General features: G+C 37.8%; 1 protein-coding gene across 1 annotated transcript in view; it reads left to right on the forward strand.

The window, feature by feature from the left end:
- Window positions 1-27,765, forward strand: part of MAP3K5 (mitogen-activated protein kinase kinase kinase 5) — a 213,220-nt gene that overhangs the window by 51,567 nt on the left and 133,888 nt on the right. Inside the window, exons 2-3 of the mRNA XM_065931283.1 lie at window positions 8,537-8,676; window positions 24,276-24,299. Coding sequence (XP_065787355.1) covers window positions 8,537-8,676; window positions 24,276-24,299 — 164 coding nt within the window. The remainder of the gene's footprint in view (window positions 1-8,536; window positions 8,677-24,275; window positions 24,300-27,765) is intronic.

Genomic DNA, 27,765 nt, shown 5'->3' on the forward strand with positions numbered 1-27,765 from the left:
ATGTAACCCGCACAACAGCTTTGTGGGGGTAAATACCTGTGTGATTATCCTCAGTTTACAGTTGAGGACACCAAAGCCTGGAGAATTTAAGGTGTCTAATGTTATCCAGCCAGAAACCTAATTAGGATTCAGACACTGGAAATCACGACTCAGCTTGCTTGCCTTTTGCATATTCATGACGCCTCTCAAGGCCATGGGAGATGAGGAGGCTTCCCTTCCAGCTTTCAGCTCTGTGCTCTGTTCTCCTGGGGCAGCCTCTCCTCCTCACAGAGAGCTGTGATTCTAGGTCCCGCCCGTCTGCAGATGTGTGGTTTCCCCCTCCCATTCTCTGAAGCTGGCGCATCGTGAACTGAACTCTGGCAGCTGTTGCCTGGGCAAGGGGACTTACACCGCCAGTTTGGTTTGGTTCTGCTCCCTCCTTCTTTTCCTGTGTCTCTTCTCCTCCTTCCTCCCTTTCTCTCCTGTTTCTTTCTTCCTCTGCAGGCTTCTCTCTTGTCCTCTCCCCACCCCGTCCCGCCCTCCTTGCCCTTCCTTTGGTAGCTGCCATGATTCTCAGCATGTTTGAAAGATCAACCTCTGGAAGTGCACAATGTCCCTCAGATCACTCACCTTGCAGGTTTCACTTTTCAGGTTCAAAAAACCCGCGATACCTCAGTGTAATAATCAAATAAGCAAATTAGTGCTGGAGTCGGGGTGAGCAATATGTGAATGATTCATGTTTGAATCACTATACATATATTTATTGTAGTTTAGGGATGAGGAAATTGTGGGCCCAAATCTATTGTTGATACAAATATGTATCATTATGCACTATAGAGTTCACCAAACACCATACAAGAAAATAAAAGGATGCTGATGAAACTAAATGTGTAGTAATTTATAGCAGGAATTTCCAAACCATGACCCATTCAAAACAACATGATGATGGATTATTCTTCTATCCTGCCTGAAAATCTCAACAGTTCTAGTTTGCAATCTCTCAACATTGTATCCCTACCAGACTTTAGAAAACTGACTTAGAACCTTCAGGAGATTCTACTGGGGCATTACTTTTAGGCTCTGAGTAACATTTTAGTAATTTTCATGTTGTAGATCACTTGCAGGTAGCCCTTATTCATTCATGAAATAAAAATCTATGGAATGCAGATTATGGTTCCCTGAAGAATTAGGAAGGGATGATCATTTGGGGGTTAGTGTCTGCTCTTTAGAGACTCTCTCTTGGTTCATCCACTGAGGATCCTGTTGGGACTGATTTAAGAGTTTTTTTGTTTGCTTGTTTGTTTTTGTTTTAGCTGTGCTGGGTCTTAGTTGTGGCGTGTGAGATTGTTTAGTTGTGACATGTGAACTCTTGTGTCATATGGGATCTAGTTCCCTGACCAGGGATCGAACCCTGGCCCCTTGCATTGAGAGCGTGGAGTGTTAGCCACTGAACCACCAGGGAAGTCCTCAACTTAGTTTTCCGTTGCGATTTTCTGAATTCCTCAGCCAAACCCGGTACCCTTCCCTTCCTTGGCTTCCTGCATAGTGCCTTGGATGTGCCAGGGCTGCAGTTTTCCATCTGCACTTTGAGCTACTCCACTTTCTGACTCTGTTACCAGCTGATGCCTCACCCACGTAGATTTCTGTCATCCATTCCACCAAGGAAACTTTTATATAATAGGTGCTTAGGACGTTTGTTTAATTAAACTGGAACTAATGGATCACTGCAGGGATTAATCTGTCACGACTGGATGGGTAGTTCTGTGTGATAACTTGGGAACTTTCCAGTGATTATGGAATGTCAGAGCACCTTGTAGACTGTAGAATAAGCTGAATCACTCCCGGGCTCTTGTGTTGTCATCAGTCATCCTGAAGCCTCAGGAAAAAAACTGAATAGATAAAAAATAAACATTAAAGTCTTTCCTTCAGTTCTGCGTTTCACAAGCAGAGGCAGCTCTTGTGAGATATTTAACTAACAGATATGGTATTATCATGGAAAAATTGAGTAAAAACAGTAAAAAAGACCATGAACCACTGCCATTTGCTGACTGAAATGCAATTAGGCACAACAGTTTTATGTGATTGTCCTCGAAATTTATTATGCTTTAATAAACTCCTGGCAAACCTCATTAGATGCTCCATTTAGCATTAATTGAATTGGAACAAGGAAAGAAACTACACCTCATGTAAAGTTGTAAGAGGCACATTTTTAAATGACTGACTTAGCCTTAAATTTTGAAATGTGGCAGTTTTACTCACAATATTACCACAGAAACTCAATTAAACAGTTACTAAGTGCATTTACTCATGGAAATCTACTACAAGAGTATATGCATCAGTCTCCAGATCTATTTTTGCTTTTCATGCATGTCCTGATCTTTGGAACCTCCATATCCCATAAATGTAGCATGTGGCTCATTTCAGAATTAAGGGCATGGATTTTCCAGTCAGATTGCCTGGTTTTGAATCATGGTGCTAGCATTTTCAGACTGGTTTGGGGCCGATTATTTTTATCTTCTCTACCTCAATGTCCCGAAACAATAACATTACCTACCCCAAAAGGGGGATTACGAAGATTAAGTAATTTAGTACTTGAAAAGCATATGATATCTGACACATGTAATTACTAAATACATGTTTGTAAAATAAAATGGATAAATTGTGCCTCATATAAGTGGGTCTCAAGAATTGTGGAGTATCAAGTGTTTGTTATTTTGTCCACCTGATGTGGAGAGCTGACTCATTGGAAAAGTTCTCCTGATGCTGGGAAAGATTGAATGCAGGAGAAGGGGACGACAGAGGATGAGATGGTTGGATGGCATTGTTGACTGAATGCACATGAGTTTGAGCAAACTCTGAGAGATACTGAAGGACAGGGAAGCCTGGCGTGCTGCAGTCCATGGGGTTGCAAAGAGTCAGGTGTGACTTAGTTATTGGACAACAGCTAGGTGTTTGTGTAGTTTGTTATAATTACATCATCTTGTGCATTTTTAGCATGTCTTAGGATGATTTCATGAGGAAGATAATCTTCACCTGTTTGTTTTATTACTTTTGAGAAGATATGCATCAGAGTCAGAAGGTAGCCATAATATGTTCTTTAATTAGATAATAGAATATTATTGTGTAAAAAATGCTGTGTAACTGGAAGTCATAGCCAGTATAACAAGGCAAAGCAAAAAACAACTAACCAGAAAACAAAAACCGTGAAAGATATACAGATTGGAAAGGAAGAAGTAAAACCATTTCTAGGTATAGATGATATAATGGTCCATGTAGAAAATCCCAAAACACATGCCCCCCAAAAATGCTTCTTGAACTAATAAGTTAATTTAGTAAAGTCTCAGGATACAAGGTCAATATACGAATATCTACTATTGCTTTATATACTACAATGAGCAATTGGAATTTGAAATTTTAAAAAGAATTCATCTATGATAGTACCCCAAAATGACACATTTAGGTATAATTTAACAAAGTATGTATAGGGACTGTATACTGAAAATTACAAAATATTGATGAACAAAATCAAAGACTTAAATAAGTGAAGAGGTATGCCTATTCATGCATTTAAAAACTCAATATTGTTAAGGTGTTAGTTCTCTCGGAAACAGTCCATAGTCATCATGAGTGGATGCCCAGTCTCTTCTGTTGTGTCTGACTCTTTGCAACCCTATGGACTGTGGCCCCCAGGCTCCTGTGTCCCTGGGATTCCCCAGACAAGAATACGGGTCCAGGATGCCAGATCCACTCCAGGGGACCATCCCAACCCAGGGCTCAAACCCAAGTCTCTTATGTCTCCTGCATTATCAGGCAGGTTCTTTACCACTCGCGCCACCTGGGAAGCCCTGCAGTCATCATAATCCTAGTCAAAATTCTGGGAGAAATTTTTGTAGCTATCAATGGATAGCCTTTAACTACCAATTGATTCTAAAATCTATATAGGAAAGAAAATAGAAGAACTAAAATAGCTACAACAATTCTGAAAACAGAAAAGTGGGAGAACTCACACTGCCTGATTCTAGTACCTACCATAAAGCTCCAACAGACAAGACAGTGTATACAGCACAGATGGTCCCCGACTTTCAATGGTTCAGCTTATGATTTTTTTTTTTTACTTTATGATGGCGGAAAAATGATACCCATTCAGTAGAACCCAGACTTCGAATTTTGAATTATGATCTTTTCCCAGCTTAGTGATACATTCTCAGTTGTGATGCTGGGCAGAGAGTCAAAGCTCTCAGTCAGCCAGGCAATCAGGAGGAGAAACAACCAATACACTTACACTCATTCTGTACCCACAGCATTCTGTTTTCACTTTCAGTATGCTATTTGATCAATTATATGAGATATTCAGCACTTTAATATAAAATAGGTTTTGCATTAGATGATTTTGCTCAACTATAGGCTAGTGTAAGTGTTCTGAGCACATTGAAGGCAGGCTGGGCTAAGCTATGATATTTGGTGAAGAAAATGAAGTTGCTCAGTCGTGTCCAACTCTTTGCTGCCCTGTGGAGTATAGCCCACACAGGCTCCTCTGTCCATGGGATTCTCCAGGCAAGAATACTGGAGTGGGTTGCCATTTACTTCGCCAGGGGATCTTCTCAACCCAGGGGTCGAACCCAACTCTCCCTCATTGCAGGCGGATGCTTTAACCTCTAAGCCATGTTTGGTAGGTTAAGTGTATTAAATGTATTTAAATTTACAGTATTTTCAACTTACAATGGGTTTTTCTGGACATAACCTCATTGTAAGTTGAGAAACATCTGTATTCGCAAAAGGTAGATACATAGATCAATGGAATAGAATAGAACATCCAAAAATTTTTGGAAGAGAAAATCAAAATGGATCATAAGTTTCAATGTAAGGTATAAAAGCTGTAACACTTTCAGTAGAAAGCATAAGAGAAAACTTTTGTGACTTGGTTAGGCAAAAATTTTTTTCAGATATCATGCCTAAAGTACTATCCATAGTAGAAAAAATTGGCAAATTGGGTTTAAAGTAAAAATTTTCTTCTCTCCTTAAGACACTTAACAGAATGAAAAGGCAGGTCACAAACAGGGAGAAAGTATTTGTAAATCACATATCTGACAAAGGAAAAATATCAATATAAAAACAGACAAAACTCACTTTAAGAAAACAAGCTCAACAATAAAGAGGTGAGGGGGGGGCACATGCTTTAAACATGTTACCAAAGACGATGAAAGAGTGAATATTATGCTATGGAAATTTTAAAAATATATTAAGGAAAAAATACAAATACATCAGACTAAATCATTTGGCTGAATTTGAAGTAGGGAGAGTGCCTTCCTCTGTTATCATACTGTCTTATTGTATTTTAAAATCGCTACACAAATAATCATTTTTAATGTTGTATATTGCATCCCACATGGGTCTGTCCCTGTTTCCACGTTCAGATCTAATGAATATACTTTAGTCTACTTGTACCATTTATTTTACGTATCTCATTTCTCTCTTAATCTGAAGGCCTTCTGCAGCATTTCTACTTTATTTTAGCAACAGATTCCACAAATCAGTTCTTTGGAAAGAACCCATTTCCCCCCACTATTGTCACTATTTAGTATTTTTCCTTGCTATCTCTCATTTGTTTTCTCATCAGCAGCTGTTTTATTTCGTTTTTCTCAGCCTCACTGCATGCTGTCTCTTGATTTTAATGCGGGGTGGCTGACGGTGAGTGGCTGGCATCTGTGGGAGGAGGAAGCCGAGTGGGTGCCTGAGGCAGATGGGCCGTGTGGGTGGGATGCAGTGACTCATTTTTTTTCGTGTGTTGATTTTTGATGTAGAAATGTTAAGGACCCCAGAAGAAAACTCTCTATTTGTATTAGAGAGCCTTGAAGTCATGGCTAGCCTTGAAAAGTATCTTTTGAAGGTCCTTTGACTTACCCTCCCCTTTTATAACCTCACTAAATCTTCTGGGTCTTTAGCTTTCATTTGATCTGATTTATTTCTCCTTCACAGAATGTAGACTCCAATTTCATATTCATTAGATAAGTCTGGCTGTATCAAACAACCTTTTGAGGATCTGTGTTCCTTTTATAAAAGGGTTGCACTTCGGTTGCACACAGGTCTTCAATGCTCTTTTTATATTTTGGTGGGTTCCTAAATTACAAAAGCAATCAGTGTTCATAACAGAAGTTATACAAGATATAGAAGGCATAAAAAGGAAAAGATAAGTGATAATTCCATTGCACAGTTGTTATCACAGTTTATATTTTGCTGTACAACTTTCCAAAACTTTTTTATTCATGTACATCTATACATATAGAATATATATTATAATCAATTGATTATAATATATACATTATGTTTTAATGTGTATGCTATACATTATAATGTGTATATTTTACTTTTTTCCTAAATATAGTGTGTGTGTGTATGTGTGGTCATTTTTCTAATAATGTATATTTAGGCATTTTTCCATTGTTACTGCAAAAATAATATTTCAGTAGATATACTTACAAGTAAATCTGCCACATGTGTAGGAATTTTCTCAGGATAAATTCTTAGGAATGGAATTATTGAGTCAAAGAATATGCATAATTTTAAGGACTCAAGATCTTCTTAAGAGTTTACACTTCCCCATAGCATGTAAGAATACCATTTCTCTGCATCTTCATAGGGTATTTTGAAATATCTTTGGCCCCTTGATAGGAAAAAAACTTTGTATTGGTTTAGTGTTCATTTATTAGGAGTGAGATGTAGAATATTTTTATATGTGATGTTGCCATTTTAGTTACACTTTTGTGATTTTACCTGCCTATGTCCACAGCCTAATTTTCTATAATATTGTAATGTTTTATGGTTTCTTATTTGCTTTAAATTGACCAATAAGGGATAGATTGATGCTTTTGAACTGTGGTGTGGGAGAAGACTCTTGAGAGTCCCTTGGACTGCAAGGAGATCCGGCCATTCCATCCTAAAGGAGATCAGTCCTGGGTGTTCATTGGAGGGACTGATGTTGAAGCTGAAACTCCAATACTTTGGCCACCTTATGTGAAGAGCTGACTCATTTAAAAAGACCCTGATGCTGGGAAAGATTGAAGATGGGAGGAGAAGGGGACAACAGAGGATGAGATGGTTGGATGGCATCACTGACTCAATAGAGATGAGTTTGGGTGGACCCTGGGAGTTGGTGATGGACAGGGAGGCCTGGCGTGCTGCAGTCCATGGGGTCGCAAAGAGTTGGACACGACTGAGCGACTGAACTGAACTGAACTGATAAAGAGCTAAGAGATAACAATAAAGATATTAACCTTTCATCTATCACATATTGCTCATATTTTAAACAAATTAGTATCATTTGTTAAATTTGTTATATGTTAATATTTTTATTTTAATTTTGAGTAGGATCTATTTATTATATTTTCCAGAAGCTTATTATGATTTTAAAGGAAGTTGTTGGTTTTCATAATTTTGCACCTTGACATCTTGTTAAATTGTATTAATACTTATAATAGTTGTTTAATTGATTCTGTTGTGGTTTTTTGGTTGGTAATCCATAACATCTGCAAGTAATGATAATTATTTTATAGAATTATATGTCCATACTTCATTAAATCTTATTGCATCAGTTAGGATTTTCAGATAGTGTACTGGTAGTAAGAATAGTTGACAGCCTCATCTTTTCCCTGATTTTAATGAGAATACCTATAAGTACAAAGCTGTTATGAAATATATATTATTTTTCAATTTAAAGATGTGCCCTTATATTTTCAGTTTGCAGTTATTTTTAATGAAAAGTGGATTCTAAATTTTACATAAAGTACTAAGGACGTCTTTGGGAACACTGAGTTTTTTCCACTGAGCCATCCTTGCATTCCCCAAGTAAATTTTAAATCCATGATCTAGTGTTCTTATAGTATATAGTTCTTGGTGCATTTTGCTCATTTTTCTTTCATGTTTCTGTCTTTATATATAAATGAGTTTGAAACTAATCTGAATTTTATTTTTGTGACACTGTCAAATTTTGTTACCAAGTTTATGCTACCTTGGTGTTAGTCATCTGTGAAGTTTGGGAGAACTTGTATCTATAGCTGTATTCTCTTTCTTAGTCATAATTTCTACACCTTGGCTTCCTCTTTTTCTTGATTATACTTGGTAAGGACTTGCTAGATATTTATTATAAAATTCAGTTCTGGGTTGAGTCATAATTTTACCTGTTTGCTTCTTAAAATCTCAATTTATCCTTATTACTTACTGCTGTTTCCCATGGATCTACTTCTGGAAACTTAGTTAACTTGTTTTCAGTGTTAAAATGTAGCAGAGTGCATTAGCCCCAATTTCCACCATTGCAGACTCTCCTTAGTTTCCAGTAATTACATGATCCTTTTCTTTTAAAAAAAAAAAAAACAAAAATGCAGATTTGCTGCAGTTTGTAAAACCACTTCCGATAGAACGACTAATTTAAAATTCAGTGGTAAATGAAGAGGGAAAATCCCTATCATTTCCTCTTTGAATACTAAGTTACTGAAACAAAAAAAGTGCTTACTGAGCATTATTTAGGTGTCATCATTTGGGGGACTTTGTTTTCTGTTTTCAGATATCGCCGTGGTGGAGATGAGTGATGCCTTCCGACAACCATCCTTATTTTACCACCTCGGAGTGAGAGAAAGTTTCAGCATGGCCAACAACATCATCCTCTACTGTGATACTAATTCAGACTCTCTGCAGTCACTGAAGGTACCTCCCTTGTTTATTAAATATTTACTTTAGGCCCCAGTTTTGGGATACCTCTCCATCATCCAGAAAAAAAAGTGAAATAGCATATGTTTGTGGAAGGATGTTATTGTCAGTCAAATAATTATGCAACAGTGACTAGTTACACTGTGAGGTTTATCTGGAATTGAGTGTGGAAATTTGCTGATACACAGCCAGGTAGGGGGAAAACTTAGTGTTGGGTTCTGAGCCCTGGTTGGAGTTGCAGCTGAGGAGACAGCTGTGAACAGGAAGTTGTCAATGCATGCATTGGAGAAAGAAGAGGGTACCTAACGCATGGTCAGCGTGCATGCTCTGTCACCTGGGGCTTTCCTAGGGCACACTTGACTCTCACTGGAAGTATGCTGTCTACTGAAAGTGCTCTGAGTACAAATTCTCTCTCACCAGAAAATTGCCATCTTCTGTCACTGGAATATGATTTCAGTTAAAGTGGGAAGAGGAGGAAGAAAAACGTACCATCAGTTTAGTTCAGTTCAGTTGCTCAGTTGTATCTGACTCTTTGCGACCCCATGAACCGCAGCACACCAGGCCTCCCTGTCCATCACCAACTCCTGGAGTCTACCCAAACCCATGTCCATCGAGTCGGTGATGCCATCCAACCATCTCATCCTCTGTCGTCCCCTTCTCCTCCTGCCCTCAGTCTTTCCCAGCATCAGGGTCTTTTCCACTGTGTCAGCTCTCCACATCAGGTGGCCAAAGTATTGGAGTTTCAGCTTCAACATCAGTCCTTCCAATGAACACCCAGGACTAATCTCCTTTAGGATGGACTGGTTGGATCTCCTTGCAGTCCAAGGGACTCTCAAGAGTCTTCTCCAACACCACAGTTCAAAAGCATCAATGTTTCAGTGCTCAGCTTTCTTTATAGTCCAACTCTCACATCCATACATGACCACTGGAGAAACCATAGCCTTGACCAGACAGACCTTTGTTGGCAAAGTAATGTCTCTGCTTTTTAATATGCTGTGTAGATTGGTCATAACTTTCCTTCCAAGGAGTAAGCATCTTTTAATTTCATGGCTGCAATCACCATCTGCAGTGATTTTGGAGCCCAGAAAAATAAAGTCAGCCACTGTTTCCACTGTTTTCCCATCTATTTGCCATGAAGTGATGGGACCAGATACCATGGTCTTATATTTGTCAACAAAATTCAACATGTTTCATGGCATTCTCTCCATGATAGTAACTTAATGATAGGAGGGTATTTTCTGTTTAAGAAGATTGCCTAAAATTCTTTTGCAATGCCAAATGATTTTACAGTGTATAATTCTTTGAAAATCATCTAACAGTTTAGCATGTAACTCATGCTGAACCTCATAATCAGTCATTTCCTTTGTGAAACTTCCATCTAGCTCTTTGTGGCTTTTTCTCATTCATCACTTCAGGTTCCCAAATCCAAGCGAACCTTGGTAAAATACAATAAAAATTAATTAAAAAAAAAACCCAACCTTGGGGTGTGGAGTTCTGAAACCCAGAACCGTGCTTCTAATCACTTTGGAATTGGTATATGAAGATCTCTAACCCAAAACCCAAGGGGAAAAATGTATTCGTGTTTTGCTTTTATCTGATTTCCTTTAGGATTGACTGCTTTGATCTCCTTGCTGTCCAAGGGACTTAGGAGTCTTCTCCAGCACCAAAATTCAAAAGCATCAATTCTTCAGTGCTCAGCCTTCTTTATGGTCCAACTCTCACATCCATACATGACTACTGGAAAAACCATAGCTTTGACTAGATGGACCTTTGTCAGCAAAGTGATGTCTTTGCTTTTTAATATGCTGTCTAGGTTTATCATAGGTTTCCTTCCACGGAACAAGCATCTTTTAATTTCACAACTGCAGTCACCATCTGCAGTGATTTTGGAGCCCAAGAAAATAAAATCTGTCACCGCTTCTACTTTTTCCCCTTCTGTTTGCCATGAAGTGATGGGACTGGATTAATCCTTAAAACATCACTTTGAGGTATATGCATGTGTGCATACTAAGTCACTTCATCATGTCTGACTCGGTGCAACCCTATGGACTGTAGCCCACCAGGCTCCTCTGTCCATGGGATTCTCCAGGCAAGAATACCGGAGTGGGTATCCGTGTTCTCCTCCAGAGAATCTCCCCGACCCAGGGATTGAACTTGCGTCTCCTGAGCTTTGAGGTATATATACCATCACCAAATTATAGGATTGCAAACTGCAATTCTGACAAATTGAGTCATTTGCCTAAGGTGAGGTAGAAAATTTGGGTCCAGGTCTGCCTGAGTCCAAAGTCTGGCCCCCTTGACCACTAAACTTGACTCCAATTACTTCTGGTTAGAAGAACAGCAGACATTCCTAAGTGTGTTCATTTAGAAAAACCCATCAACCATACGTCCTGAGTTGTTTCATGCAACATCCATCCCTTCTTTTGTCTTCCTCCTTCCAGTAAATGTAAGCTTTTGTTATTTTCTTATGTAGTGTGTACCTGGTCCAAGTATCTGGCTGCAAAGTACAAAGTTCTGGGGTAGAAAGTGTTTTCCTTCAGTCTAACAACCTCCTCTGAGCCCTGGAGGTTCCTTGGGTTCTGCTACTGAGAAAGGTCTGTGTGTGTGTGTGTGTGTGTGTGTGTGTGTGTGTATTTTAATTTTTTTAAATTATTTCTGTTGCAGGTAGTTATAAGTGAAATTGTTATCCCTACCATCTAGCAACAGACAGGAAAGCTGCTGTGAAATAGGCAAAATAAGAGATATTTATAAATAATGTATTATATATGGATTAGGTAAATAAAATAAAAATGAAGTATCTCCCTGTTTTCACAGGGCAAGACAGAATGAGAATGGTATTCTTGTTGCATATCCAGCTTCACTCAAATTGGTTCTTTGGACATCTAGAAAGTACACCTGTACCAGTTTTATTTTCATCTACTGTTCTTTGTTGAAAAGAACTGTTTCTCTTTGGCAGCAAATTCTTAGGAAGAAATCACAGGAAAGTTTTTTTTTTTTTAAGTTTAATCCCCTGATAGATAGGAACCATACAAGTACTTAAAATCTATGTCTCAGTTTTCAAATGAAAGGATATTTAGACTCTAATCAGATCATGTATTTGCAATAGAATTTGTATCAGTTTTAAATGACAAGTACTCTCTCACTGTAGCAAGAATGAAATAATTTTTTTCAAAAAGAAGATCATCATTTCCCTTTGAGAAAGGGAAGTTGATAGATATTTTTTCCTTAGCAAATAGGAAAAAATTTATTTAAATAATAACACAATTTTCTTTAAATAGATAACATGAAAACATCTTATGTGCCTATTAATGAGACTCTGCTGAGATTTACGTTTGTTTGAAAATCAGAAACTGCTATAACAAATGTTTTCTGATTTTTGGTACATTGTAGAAATGATCAGGTATTCATTTGGGGTCTCTCAGTAAATGGGACTGTAGGTCTGGAACCATTGGCTGATGGTCTGTGGGACAAATAACATGGAGTCCATATGTCATCAGAAAGAGCTTGGGAGAAATAAATGGCTGTTGTGTAGAGTGAGGACGTTGTTTTAATGCACCATTTCTTCTCTCATCAGATATTCCTTTATAAATTCTTTTCCTGTTTAGGTTGTTACATAATATTGAGCAGAAAAAGAATAGATGTGTATAACTGAATCACTTTGCTGCAAACCTGAAACTATCACATTGTTAATCAACTGTACTCCAATATAAAATAAAAAGTTAAAAAACAAATAAACACAAAAACAAAAAGATATTCCTTTATAACAATAACTCTCAGCTATAAATCTTGACTCCTACTCTTTCTCCCTTATTTAGCTCCCTCTCTTTTCGCTAGGCCACTCCCCACTCACTTTTAAATAATGCTTCATATAAAAGCAAAGCAAAACAAAACAAGGAAATATCATTCACACTATCAGTCAGTCAACAATTAAAAGCCCTTATTATACCAATGGCAGGGCTTTGAAGTGTGGGAAGTGTATGCATTGCTGGTAGAAGAGAATGTTGGCACTACCTTTTGAAGATCAATTTGGCAATAGCTTATAATATCAACTGACTTTATCACCAAGAGTCAGCAGTTCTGTCTCTAGATGTGTACTGTTAAAAAAAAAAAATCTTTGGCTTGCATATGGAGATATAATGAAGAAAGTTTATGTTAACTTTGTTTGTGATAATCCCTCCCCCAGAGAAATTGGTAAATATCTATCAACAGAAGAATGAATATGAATACTCTCTGTTATAGTCATTTAATGGAATATTTATAGTTCCACTGATATTTCTTCTGCCCAGATTAGTAGTCTCAACTAATCTCTTTCTCTTTTAAAAAATATTTTTTGAAAGTAGACCTTAAAAGTTCTTATAAGATAAAACAAGTTTGTAAGTATCTATAGTGACAGATGTTAACTACATGATTGAAATGGTTGTTTTCCAGTGTACACAAATATCAAACCATTATATGGCCCACCTAAAACGAATATAATGCTACATGTCAATTATGCCTCATAAGAATTTTTTAAATAAAGTGATAAAAAAAAATCTTAAATAAAGGCATGTTGGGATACACAGGGAAATTACTCCAAATAGATTAATCATGTCAAATCCTCTAAAATTTCATTTTAAATTTACTTTTGAAAGTTATAGAAAGAAGATTTTCTTACTCAGTTTGTGATTTTCATTTAACTTTTTCAAATGTGTAGGTCGTGGTAGTTTCCTTTAAATGCACTGATCTTTAATGTTAAGAAGTTCTGATTCTTTTATTTTTTGAGAAAAATAAAGATCATTTCTGTTTAAAAGAAGTCTTTAGCATGCATAAGGTGATATAATCAAGAAAGCTTATGTAAACATTGTTTGTGGTAATCCTCCTGTCACAGAAATTGGTAAATATCTATCAACAGAAGAATGAATAAAAATACATTCTGGTTTAGTCATTTAATGGAATGTTTAGAGCACTTAAAATTGAATTAACTACAGTTTTCTGTACCACTATTAGTATATCTCAAAAACAGTGTTAAGAGAAAAAAAAAAGTATAGAAACGTGAGTATAGTATGATGCCATCTATACAAAATGTCATCACATGCAAGACAGTGCTCTCTATACATTTGTGTAATAAAAGGATAAAAGTATATATGAGGATTATAAATAAATTATGAATACTTCTTTGAAGGATAGGTGGAATAGAATTAAGCAGTCTTCAACTATATATGTATTGCATTTCTAAGTCTGAATAGTATATCCATGGGTGTGTGAAAAATTTTGTTAATTTTTTAAGTTGAAGTATAATCAACTTACAGTATTGTATTAATTTCAGGTGTATAACACAGTAATGATCACCGCACGTCTAGCTACCATCTGTCTCTATACACAGCCCACTACAGCGTCACTGACCATATTACTCCCTGTGTTGCTGTTGTTCAGTCACTAAGTCGTGTCTGACTGTTTGTGACCCCATGGACTGCAGCATACCAGGCTTCCCTGGCCTTCATGGTCTCCCAGAGTTTGCTCAAACTCACGTCCACTGAGTCGGTGATGCCATCCAACCATCTCATCCTCTGTCCCCCGCTTCTCCTCCTACCCTCAATCTTTCCCAGGGTCATGGTCTTCTTCAATGAGTTGACTCCTTGCTTCAGGTGGCCAAAGTACTTTATTCCTGTTATTCCCTATGCTATATACTACATCCGCATAACTTACTTATTTTATAACTGGAAACTTGTACCACTTTATCCACTCCACCAATTTTCCTTATCTTCACACATCCCTCCCCTTTAGCAACTATACTTTGTTCTCTGTATCTATGAGTCTATTTCTATTATGTTTTGTTTACCTCTTTTTGTTTGTTAATTCTGCATATAAGTGACATCATTTGGAGGTTGTCTTTATCTGTCTGACTATTTCACTCAGCATAAGTATTCTCTAGCTCCATTTATGCTGTTGCAAATGGCACAGTTTCATTCTTTTTATGGCTGAGTAGTATTCCTATGTGTGTGTGTGTGTGTGTGTGTGTGTGTAGCACATCTTCTTTATTTATTCATCTACTGATAGACATCTAGGTTGCTTACATATCTTGGCTAGTGTAAACAGTGCTGCATTGAATGGGGGTGCATATATCTCTTCAAATTAGTGTTTGTATTTTCTTTGAATAAACACTCAGAAGTGAATTTGCTGGATCATATCGTATATGACAAAGGTCCGTATAGTCAAGGCTGTGGTTTTTCCAGTGGTCACATACAGTTGTGAGAGCTGGACTGTAAAGAAGGCAGAACACCACAGAATTGATGCCTTCAAACTGTAGTGCTGGAGAAGACTCCTGAAAGCCCCCTGGACAGCAAGGAGATCAAACCAGTCAATCTTAAGGGAGATCAACCCTGAATATTCACTGGAAGGACCGATGCTGAAGCTGAAGCTCCAATATTTTGGATATCTGATGCAAACAGATGGCTCATTGGATAAGTCCCTGATGCTGGGAAACATTGAGGGCAGAAGGAGAGGAGTGCATCAGAGGATGAGATGGCTGGAAGGCATCACTGATGAAACGAACATGAACTTGGGCAAACTCTGGGAGATGGTGAGGGACCGGGAGGCCTGGCATGCTGCAGTCCATGGGGTCGTGAAGAGTCGGACACTACTGGATGACTGAACAACAACAAAAATGGTAGATCTATTTTTAATTTTTTGAGGAACCTCTGTACTGTTTCCACAGAGACTGCACCAATTTGCTTTCCTGCCAACAGTGTATGAGGGTTCCCTTTTCTCCATATTCTTGCCAACAGTCTGTTGTCTTTCTATAATAGCCATTCTGACAGATGTGAGGTGATATCTCATTGTGGTTTTGATTTGTATTTGCCTGATAATTAGTGATGTTGAGCATCTTTTATATGCCTGTTGAAAAGTGTATGTCTTCTTTTAAAAAATGTCTATTTCAGATCTCCTGTCAATTTTTAATTGATTTTTTAAAAATTGAGTTGTATGAGTTCTTTACATGTTTTGGATATTAACCTCTTATTAGATATATTTGCAATTATCTTTTCCCATTTATTAGATTGCCTTTTAATTTTGTTGGTGGTTTTCTTTGCTGTGCTAAAGGAGTGAGTGGCTAAGTTTTATATTCTTTAAATATTTCATAACTAATGTTTTTAATGAAAAAAATTGTTATAGTCTGTTACTTTCTGTGTCCTTTAGGATAACTTACATATATTTTGGGCATTTGAATCTCAAAATGTTTTTTTCCTAATGTTCTAACTGTGATTAGAAGGCCTCACATGCATTTGAAATTATTCTTTCTGCACTAAGATAGGCTTTGTTCCCATTTTATCCGTTGCAGAATAAATGTCTAGAGATTGATATGCATACCAGTTAGTGGTGACACAGCCTATGTCGAAACATAATGATTATGTGAGATCATTCCTTATTCAAGAAATTTAGTTGTGTTTTCCTCTGTAACCATTGTTTGAAATGTCACTTTCCAGGTGGGATTTGCTTTCACAAACTGCTCTTTACAGCAGTCTATCCACATGCTTAATCTTTTGCCGTCTCACTGAATATAGTATATTTGGTGGCTGAAACTCTTCCTCTGCCTCAATGCAACTAGTATTTTCTAGACCGGGATCTGACTAGCATGAAACTGGGGGTGCACAAACCAAAATATGTAACGTTATCACTAAATTACCCCTTTAAAAATCAATGATTTTTTAATAATATGGCAATTTTTTCATATGATCCTGCAATTGCACTTTGGATATATATACCTCAAAGTATTGAAAGCATGATCTCAAAGAAATATTTATGCACCCATGTTCATAACAGCAGTACTTAAAATAGCTAAATATGGAAGCAGCCTGAATGTCCATCAGTGGGTGAATGGATAAAACCAAAATGTGGTATACACATACAATGGAATATTATTCAGCCTTAAAAAGGAAGGAAATTCTGACACATGCTACTACATGGATGAACCTTGCGGACTGTCGTGGTTGCTCATTCAAAAGTTGCATGGTACTTAGACTCATGATGTTTGTCTGTAGGTACAGAGGGACTCAATCTCCATTGGAGTTTGTATGCGAGAAATTGGATATTGAGTCCATTTTGCTGATAATATTCATTTCCACTTGAAGCAAATGGTTAGTTTTTTTAGAAGACCAGGCAGTAATGTCAATACTGTGAATTTTGATGATTATATTGGGTTGGTCAGCAAATTCATTCAGGTTTTTTCATACCATCTTATGGGAAAGCCTAAATGAACTTTCTGGCCAGCCTAATACTAGTTTCTAGTAGTTTGTTGAGGAGATCAAAGTAATATTGTTATAAATACCTTGAACTTAGGGCTTCCCTGGTGGCTCAGTGGTAAAGAATCTGTCTGCAGTGCAGGAGATTCAGGTTCGATCCCTGGGTCAGGAGGAGCTCCTCGAGGAAATGCTAACCCACTCCTGTGTTTTTGCCTGGGAAATCTCATGAACCAAGGAGCCAGGCAGGCTATCGTTCATGGGGTGGCAAAAGAGTCAGACCCGACTTGGTGACTAAACAACAACAACCTTGAACTTAAGTTAAATTTTCACATGTATTTGGCAAATTAACTCAGATTCTGGAGTGTTCTTAAACTCAAAAAACTTTTTTTCCTGTTACACCACTACTTCCTTTTCTTAAAGTTTTATCTCTTTTACCAAGATAAAGAACTAAGATGAATTTAGTTTTAGATTGAACTGAGTAGGAAAGTAAAATTGGTATTTTCCCAAAGGTTTATAATTCTCTTAGTTTAATAATGAATTTTTACTACATTCTTTTCAGCCCTCTAAAGTAGCACTTAACTTAGTGGTACAAAGTACATGGTAAACGTTAGGAAAAAAAAGTCATTTGAGGATATGATCCTATAACATAGTCTTAACGATTTGTGAGCTGGAAACATTTGCTGTGCCCCATGGAATAGTGCTGCTCCTGGACATTTTCTTAAGTGTCTTACTAACTTAATAACTGGCCATTGATTTGTAAACCATGGCCCTCTGTATCTCCTCTGTCTCGTATAATCATCACATATCCTTGTTAATATTTCATGGAAAAAATATTTTCTATTGACAGAAAAAAGTTCTAGTTCTTTTATTTTACTTATTTTAGAAATGATCTAACTTTCCTCTGAGCTATGTAATTCCATGTCAAATTGGGGGGGGAAGGAGGTAATTTGGGGGAGAAAGAGAGAAGAAATCCCTGTGAGCACTACTTTATTAAGATTTTCTCTCAAGATCTTGAATTGACAAACTAGATGAAGATGTCTTCAGCAGGAGTGGATTTCCAGCTGTTTTATCTCTGAGCTTTGGAAAGGGCTTGTGACTGGAAAATCCAGTTTTCTTTGATGTCAGGTAACAAGATTACATCTTCAAAGAAATTATGTGTATGCTGGATAAAGGATGCCCTTGCTTTCCTTCCTGACCCCCTTTCCACTCCCCCATCTCATTGTGTCTAGCATCTTACTGCCATCTTATCCAAAGGAGAAGGAAATCTAGGCTACGTAGTGAGCGGAGGATGCCATCACATCTCTGGGTGTATTTTCTCCATTTGTCGAGATTTTCATCACAGGCTCATGACTTTCAATACCTTAAAAAGCAAGAAGGAATACCTCTGTACACAGAGGGTATGAGTCTGAAAGCCTCCTACCTCCCACCCAGCTGAATTCTAGAGCTGTTTGTTCATTTTAAATAAATGCTTCTTTCTCTGAAAGTTGATCTTTGTGGCACTGCAAGCCACCACCCTATTTGAGTCTTTTAAGAAAGCATCCTTGAAAGTTTGACTAAAATCTATGTGTAAAGTATAATTTACCATGCTAGAATTCATCATATCTGTAACTTTTCAATAATACAGTTTTTTTAAAAAAGAAATACCTGTACTTGAATAATAAGGTCCAATTAGGCCTCGCTGAAAGAATTGATGGTGACAAAGAAGAGGAAGTTGATTATAATAATAACAGCATATTATAAGAAGTTTGTGTTAAGAAGCTCTTTCAAGTGCTGTATGTATAAAATGTCACTCTTCAGCATCTTAGCCCCATTTAAAGATATGTATCTACTTGCAGTAAGAGTTTTCCCACCAAGATATATTTTTTTAACATGAAAAAAAATTAATAGAGAAGGAGAAGAAAGTCTAGAATTTATTTTAGGATTATTTTCAAGTTTGGGTACCATTAAACCTGATTTTGGATTCAGATTGTTTTTATTAACAGTTGCTCACATGTCTTCTCCATAATCCTGATGTGTTCCTTCCCAGGAAAAGAATGCGGGTGTAAGATGCCTCTGCATTCGATAACATAGGAAATGAGTTGGGCTTGTCTGCTTTGATAACATTAATACCTCATGTTGCATATGACTTTAAATGCTTAAAGGTCTCTCATAAATTTATTTCATTTGGTTTTTAAACATGACCCATTGAGATGGGCAGTGCCATTACTATGCAGATTGAGCAGATGGAAGATACTTTCTTTACACATGAGAACTAAAACCATAGAGATGCAATGATTTAGAGGTACACACATAATTAAGCATCAGAGCAGAACAAACCCCATATTCTTGGACTTGTCATCAGGTATGTTTTTCTGTATATCTGTCCACAGATTTCATATGTCCATTAAAAATATGATTTTCCAGGTTTTTGTTAGACTGAGTTTTCTTTTTTTTTTTACCTTGAGCTTTTATGTAAGCATACCATGTAAACACAAGAGTGCCTGGTTCCCCGACTTGAAAGATGAACCAGTTCTGTGACACCTGTGTTGGAGTGTTCCACCTAAGCCCACCCAGCATGTAGAAGGGTAAAGATCAGCCCCATCTTCTCAGTGAGGCCCATGGTGTTCACCGCAGCCCATATGACATATCTTTGTTTAGCTTTGAGGCATTGAAATTAAGTAAGAAGATGGAGCTGGGGAGTACAAGAAAGATTCCTTTTCCCCCCAATTTTAGTGGAAAACTTGCCACATTCCATTGGGACAGAAAGCAATCTCAGAAGAGAAGACCTTGAAGGCCACCAGCAGGGAGCCATGGTCTTTTTCCCTGGCCAAAACCCACCAGCCTGTGCCTTTCTTTTCTTTCAGGAAACAGATCCTGGTTGCTAACTTTCTTCCACTCTGTGTCCATTTGGTTTGGCAACCTCACACCAACTGTTCCCACATCCTTCCCCTGGCTGTAATTACCTAAATGTTAGGCAGAGAAACTTTCCAATTTTGGAGACTCTTCCACATTTATTTATCCTTATGATGACCTCTTCAATGTTACATTGTCCCAAGTAGCTCTCAAAAGTTGTCTTTGTCTTCCTTTGGATTGAGACCTATGCTAGATTGTCTGGTTTGCCTTGCTTCCTGGGTTGGTTATCAAGGCATCCTGGAGAAAACATTTGAGGATGTTTTTGGTACAGCCAGAGAGTACATTGGTTAAAGGTCCCCTAAAGACTTTAGGCAAGAACGAAGTGTAGTGGGGTAATGCATCTTCAGAAACAGTTCACGGTTAAGGACCTGAAGTTTATGTTGATTTTTGTTTTTTCATTTTTAGGCTCTTTAGACAAGACATTTCCACTGAGTGATGTGAAGTATTGCAGTTGCCTGTTAAATTTATTCCCTTTCTTCCTTTTTATTCCCCTTCAATGGATTTAGCACAGATTAGTCACTGGGGCTTCCCTGGTGGCTCAGCAGTAGAGAATCCACCTGTAGTCCAGGAGATGCAAGAGATGAGAGTTTGATCCTTGGATAAGGAAGAACCCTTGAGGAGGACATGGCAACCCATTCCCGTATTTTGTCTGGAGAATCCCACAGACAAAGGAGCCTGGTGGGCTACAGTCCATGGGGGTCACAAAAAGTTGGACCCGATTGAAACAACTGAGCATGCACCCATGCAGACATTCACTATTCCACCTCAGTAGTTAGATACCTTTTTAGGTCTTGTTTGCTGTTTATTTGTACTGAGTTAAAATGCACAAATAGTCCCTTTCTTTCTTTAAAGTTGATGCCTCCTTTAAGGTTACATCGTAAGCTGTGAGTAAACTCTTCTTCAGAACCATTTGTACCCCTTTAGCTTCTATAAAAATGTGAGCAAGCAGTTAATAAAAATTCAGTAGGACAGCTATAAGGATGATTGAATATATTTTTAGAATTTTTTATGATGCGTACATTACCTGAAATGGAAGCAAAGAAGACATGTAAAAGGGTTATTACTTCAATAAGTAATTCTTCAGGAGGACATAACATACTGGCTGTAGGCCAGTAAGCACTGTGGTTATTTCCTTTGGTGACAGCCAGAAGGGAGCCTTCAGCTCACTCAGCCCGCATCACAGCTCCTTTCATCACCACCTCCATCTCTGTGCCTGGTGCACCAAACAGAAATCATGGCTGAGTTGCTCCTGTGCTGGGCGTAAGGACATCGCTCCTTCCAGTGGCTCAAAAACAATGCTGACTCTGATAGGCCTTTAACCAAAGTAGGTGATAGGATACAGCAGTGGAAGGGACCAACAATCCCTTTCTCCAGTTCTTAGTGAGTTACAGTAGAGAGGTGAGATGACACATGGCCAGTCAGGAGCAGAGCCAAGACTTACACCTATCTATCCTAATTCAGAGTTCAGTCTTTTTTACATTCATGAACTAGTTAATGTATTCATTCTTTTATTGAGCACCAGCTATATGCCCTGCAATCTGCTAGGCAATCAATGGGGATACAAATATGAACTAAACATGGCTCTTGCACCCAAGGAACTCATGATGTAGGATAGGAGAAGCGTATAAAGCGGTAATTGCGGTGTGGTATATCCAGTGCTGTCTCAGAGGTCTGTATGCGGAGTCATGAGGGCAAAGATAAGGACATCACCTGCTTCTGTTAGGAGGTTAGATGTCACTGCAGGCAGTCACGAGAGAACAGGGTTTCCTGTGCAATATGCAGAGGATTCTGTGTGGTACAGGATTAAGAGAAGAGTGTTGTTTTCCTTTTCTTTTCTTTCTTTCTTTCCTTTTTTTTAAATTTTTTATTTTTTTTGCTTAGAGGGATGAGAGAAGGCTGTGCCTATTTAGGAAAGAGTGTGGTTTGCTATTCTGGAGAGATGCTTCATAAATCAAGTTTGGAAAATTCTGCATACTATATTCCTGGCTTTGTGACTATCTGAGCCAGGATAGCTAGACTATCCTGGCTTTGTGTTTTTCATGAACCATGGGTGTGTGTGTGTGTGTGTGTGTGCGTGTGTGTGCGCGCGCGCATGTGTGTGGGGGGTGAGGAGGTGGAGAGTTGCATTAACTACCTGTGAAACATTGTGGGAAAAGACACTTTCAGCTTTCCTCTACATCATCACTCATCTGTCTCTTGATTTCCATCCCCCAGGGCACTACCATTGTCCAAGTCCAAAGTCCAGACATTCCTGGACTTTGGTGATGACTACCTGAATGCTTTTTCCCATCCAATACTAAATACCACCATCTAATTCATATTTTTAAAACTTTTACAAGGTTTACCTTTTAATCACTTGTCTTTCTTGGGTAATACATTCACCCTATATAAACATTTATAAGTGCAAAAAGATATATTATTGAAAAGCTGTCCTCTCATCCTTGTCCTCCAGGCAGTTGGATCCTCTCTCCATTGGCAGCCACTGTTATTGGTTTCTTGTATATCCTTCTAGAAAGATGTTAGAAGTAGACAAATGAGGATTTTTTTTTCTCCCTATTATATACATAAGTAGAAACATAGGGTAACAACCATTCTGTCCTTTCCCTTTGTTCGATAGGCAGTATATCTTGGAGATCTTTCCGTATCACTTCATAGAGAACTTTCTCATCTTTTGTTCAGCTGCATTGTATTCCATCATGTCAAGGAACCATAGTTTAGTCAGCCAATTTCTAGTTGATAGAACATTTGTGTTGTTCCCAACCTTTGCTTTTACAAACAATGTCCCAGTGTTTGCAGAGACTTTTATATGTCTGTCACTCACCTGAGAAAACACTTTTACTCTCATATGCCCAAATGCCCACACAACAGAGGAACTTTATTTTGGCATTCAAGGCTTTCTTCAGTTAGGCCCCAAATAACTTTCTATTATTATCAGTATGTGCCAAAATGAACTTTCTGTTTTAGCCCAATGATTGAATTCAAGATCTTTTCGATAATAAAAGGAAACCCTTTTATTTCTCTCTTCTATACTTCTCAAAAAAATGAGCTGTTTTCTTTAGCTCCAGGAATAATATTTATTGTTTCCTAAATGGGCCTTTGCATTCCTAGTCCTCTAGCCTGGATTCCTACCTCCCCGCTTTGTCTTTGGAAGATATGACTGTCCTCTTGAATTCCACCTTCTTTGCTGATCTTCAGCCTTTTTCGGTCCCTAGGAACATCTTTTCCCCAGAAACCCCAGTTCTTACTGTCGTATCGCTCTTTGGATGTAGGACAGATATGCATACATGGTTGTATGTAGAGACTTATGTTTCTTTTTACATGTGTATGTGTTCTTTTTTTCACCAGCAAGATTGTGACTATTGAAGGGCCTCTTTTAGTATTTTATGTACATCTTTATGGCTCTCAGAATTACCCTGCACAATCTCTTCCTCTTTTTGTTTACTCATCTTTTACCCTTAATCATTCAGAAATCTTACCTCCTGCTCTAAGCTGAAGCCCTCCTAGGTTCCCCTTTGCCCCACGTCGATCCTGGGATGAATGACAGCTGGTCCCCTGGGGTGAGTGATGGCCTGCATCACTCCTCTGCTCCTCTCGTACCTGGCCTGGGTTGGTTCCACTTCTGGTCTTAGCCAGATGGACCACACTGTAGACTCCATAAATGCCTCACATTTCCTGTTTCCCTGGCAACACACCTGCCATCTTTTCTAAAACACAGTCCCATCTCTCCTTTCTCAGTCATGGTTCCCCAACCTCATGAAGCTTTTATGCCCCAGACTCTTCTAGATTGTCTCTTCCACGTCTCTACTCTTCTTGAAGTCTAGGAATAATAATAGCTGGCTTTATCGAGAGCTTTCTATGTGCCAGATATGATATAGCCACATTATTCCCATGATCGCATTTATTTCTCATAATCTAGAAGATGGGGCACCACCTGCAATGTATTTATCATATTTCACTTCTTACGGAACAATACATAACATTTATGACTAGTTATTGTCAGATGTCCTTATTGTCTACATGTGGTTTGCCCACCGCCCAGTGGCCAGCACCCTTTATTTCTAGCTTTTCTCCAAGAATGCTGCTGGGTTCCTTCTCAGGGCTTGATTGAGACTGTGCTTTGGGAAAGCTAACTCATTTTAATCTCTTTCCCCCAAAGATTGTAACTGATAAGATAATTCTGCGCATACATACTCTGCAGAAATGATTTTCAGATTTCAGTTTTGGATTCTACATGTTTATGGTGTCTTCCTAAAACCATAAACCATAGTCGATACTTTTGTGCATTCCTGTCCCCTTCATCAGACTGTAAACTCAGATGCAGGAACTTAGTTGATACCGTATATTCTTCACATTCTGAATTTCTAATTGCTAGTGATAAATAAATAAAATTGTTAATACAAATTTTGCCACATAGAATATTTCAGTTAATTAGTTGAATTAATTAATTTTGTATTAACTTTTGCTTTATTCTCTTTTCTCTTTTTTCAGGAAATCATTTGCCAGAAGAATACTGTGAGTATTTTACTTAACCCTTCCATAAATGTTTTTATCTTTTCTTTTTTATCAGTTAATTGCTGGTATATTTTCTGTTTTCACAAATTATTAATCTCTGTCTCTTCCTTTTAAAGTTTCTGATGAATCAATATAAATATGACTATTTTACATAAGTATCCCTTTATAGTGAAACTTTATTTATACTAGAGGGAGATGACACTGATGCCTGTTTTTTCCTATATATAATTATGTTTAGAACAAAACTACATAGTATATTCAATTTTGTATAATTATGAGTGTTACTAAAGCAGCATATATATATAAATGCACTGATACACACACATATGTGTGTGTGCATATCTATATATACAGATACACAGGTATTGATATATATATATACTGTATATCTATATGTATACTATATAAATGAATTATAAATGTTTCAATACATATACACACATATATACACATACACACACATATGGAGATATGTCTACATATCTCTATCATCTTTACATTGAGATTGACTTAAGTTCCTAAGTATTATAGAGCACACTTTAAGACCTTTGAAACCACACTACAAAGTTCTTACCCTCCACAGAAAGTTAAAAATTAAAGAGTGATAAAGATAAATTTAAGAAATTTTAAATGCATAAAATATAATTATATTTTGGAATTAGCATGGTTATGTCAATGGTCGTGTTTTCATTTTGGAAAGTAAGCCGGTATTTAAAACCTTAATGTATTTCTGAAATGTAGAGTGGAAATAACATACTGCATAAAAATCTGCACATGATTCCATTTATGATGATAAGATTAAAAGTACAATGGATAAATTTCCCTTAAATCAGAAGTTGAAGAAATTAAGATTTAAGAAATTTAAGACTTCAGGTCAGGGACTCATTGCAGCATGAATAATGTTGCCATGATAAACTTATCCTTCACATCTCAACAGGAAAAGAACAGATTTTATGAAGCAGATATCGATGGAACATGAACTGTGTGCCAGGTTTTGGGTTTGGTGCTGCAAGAGACACTCTGGAGGCTGAGAGTGGAGACAACTCTTTCATAATTGTCCCAGGAGACAACTGAGACCCGCCAGAGTGTTGCTGGGGGTGGGGGGATGGTCAAGCAAACAAACAAATTAAAAATTAGCATCAGGCAATATCTCAAAGAGTGGGTGGCCCATTTCTCCAGTGGTTATGGAGGTTTTTCAGAGGAGGTAGCATTCACCTGAATGGCAGAGAAGGACTGATCATTCCCACTGATAGTCTGGACGTGTGGGGAAGCAGGTTTGTGAGTTGACCCAATATTACGCATTATGAACAAGTCATCCATTGACTCAAGTCAGCTGCTGTGTTTCCAGTGCTAAGTCCCTCTCAAAAACTGAGTATTTTGGGCATATATTTCAATTATATTTGGTGGCTGAGGGCATGTCTTTCCAGAGGCTTAATTCATGCTCCACACGTACTTATGTTCACCTTTATGTAACTTTTAAAACTTGAAAAACAGAGTTGGCATTATTATTTTTTAAACAAAAGTAGTAGAGATAATCAGAGAGAATTCGTCTAGATTTTGAGCTGTGTGTTTTTATAACCATGAAAACAAGAATGGGCTGAAGAGACCAGTCTTGTTATTTTATGACCATGCCTCATTGTTTTGAAACTTAAGGAAAGGTGGTCTTTCTCCTTCGAGAAGCAGGTTTAATCATTTTAGAATTAGTGCCTTATTAATAAAAGACAGTTGTTGCACCTAAAGTGTCTGTTCTTGATCACAGTCTTTTTTATTTGCTTTGGATTATTAGGTATTTCAAAATCAGGATTGGCAGCAATCTATAAATAGAAATTGCCGTAATGGTATTTCTAAGCTTTATGTGAGCCAACTTGGGAAATAAATATTACCATATTATTAGTGTTTATCATTTTGAAAAGGTGCTTTTTTCAATAGCCGGTATCCTTTTAAAAAAACACACCATCCACAACCACTCCCCACATTCTTTCTCCCCACTGCAGGCTTGCTGGGTTGGCTCTTAGCTCAGGCCCAGAAGTGCCTCCTGCTACTTACTTCTTTCTCCCAATTTTTTTTTTTTTTTTTTTGGTCACCAACAATGGGACATTGAAAAACAGTGCTGCCTTAGAGAAGAGATTCCAAAAAGTACAGTGAGACCAGGAACTTGGGAAAGCCTCAGCATGCTGAATACCTTCAAGGATTCCGAAACCTCATCCCATGGTGTTTGAAGATAGTTGGAATCTGATTTTCTCTGCTATTTGCATGAGTCATCTTTCTTTCTTTACCTAGCTACTGCTCAATACACACCCAGACATCTGATATTCCTCCTCTCTCAGAATGTTTTACACAGATATGTTATTTCTCAATGCCTAGTCTTTCAGTAATAATGTATTCTACTTCTTATCTTATACACAAATACAAATGACATTAAGGCTTCTGAAGGTACAGAACTTTATCCAGCAGAAGAGGAATAATATTCCAGAATTCTAATAGTGCTTTTCTGGTATAATGGCTTCTCACCTGTTTGTCCTTACCTTGTGACTTAGAAGATTTGAAGCCTTCTCTTTTGTAGTTTTGAGTCAAAATGCTTTTCAGAAATAGGAGTATTTGATTCTGTTGCTCTTTTACAACTCACTCAAAAGTTTAAGCTCTAGAAGATTGGAAAGGCCATCTCTTGATATGCTTGCCTTTCTTTTCTGCTTAGACAGTGGCTTGGGTCAAAGAATTAGTGTGGTGAACCCGCTCTGGGATCTTGGTAACATTTTAGAAGCAGGGTATGTTTATTTTTCCTCTTCCTACTAGTCTTCCAATTACTGTTCCATGAAGGAGAACTTGTGAAAAGAACACCTTAATGTGTTTGATTTAAAAATCAAATTGCAACCTTTGGAGGTTCTTCTCATACTTTCCGGTCCAGTTTCTGCTTCATTACCTGAGATATAAGTGTCTCAGAGAATAACATGGTCATAAATAATCAAGTGGGGCCATGAGGGCATTTGGTACTTCTTGGCTGTTTGCTACGAGGCAGTAACTTGGCTCATGCAGGGGTCCGTGCAAGGTGACCTGAAGCAAAGGGTTGGTGTGCCAGCGAATCAAGGACACTCGGGAGGTTGCTCAGCCCCCTGGCCATAATGGCAGGCCCTCTGGAAAAGGAGTCCATGGACTGGTGTTCTAGACACGTCACAGCTCAGCTGTGTGACCTTGCAAGCCTTACCTGAATCCTCACCTGTGAAATGGAGACAAGATTCCTTTCATCAGTGGGCTGTTATGAACGTATGACCGTTCATTCCTTGGCACCTGCACGTAATGAATAAATGTTTACTATCATTCATTTAGTTTAAAGGATAAGAGGATCAATACATTGTTCTCCATTCTGCTGACATGGAACATATGATTTGGGCTCCTGGACTCCCTGGAAGAATGATAAATAGACTTTTCTCCCCATCTCATTATAGTTTTCAGTCCTCTGCTTTCTCTC

This window comes from Muntiacus reevesi, chromosome 3, assembly GCF_963930625.1.
Source record: "Muntiacus reevesi chromosome 3, mMunRee1.1, whole genome shotgun sequence".
Lineage (NCBI taxonomy): Eukaryota > Metazoa > Chordata > Mammalia > Artiodactyla > Cervidae > Muntiacus > Muntiacus reevesi.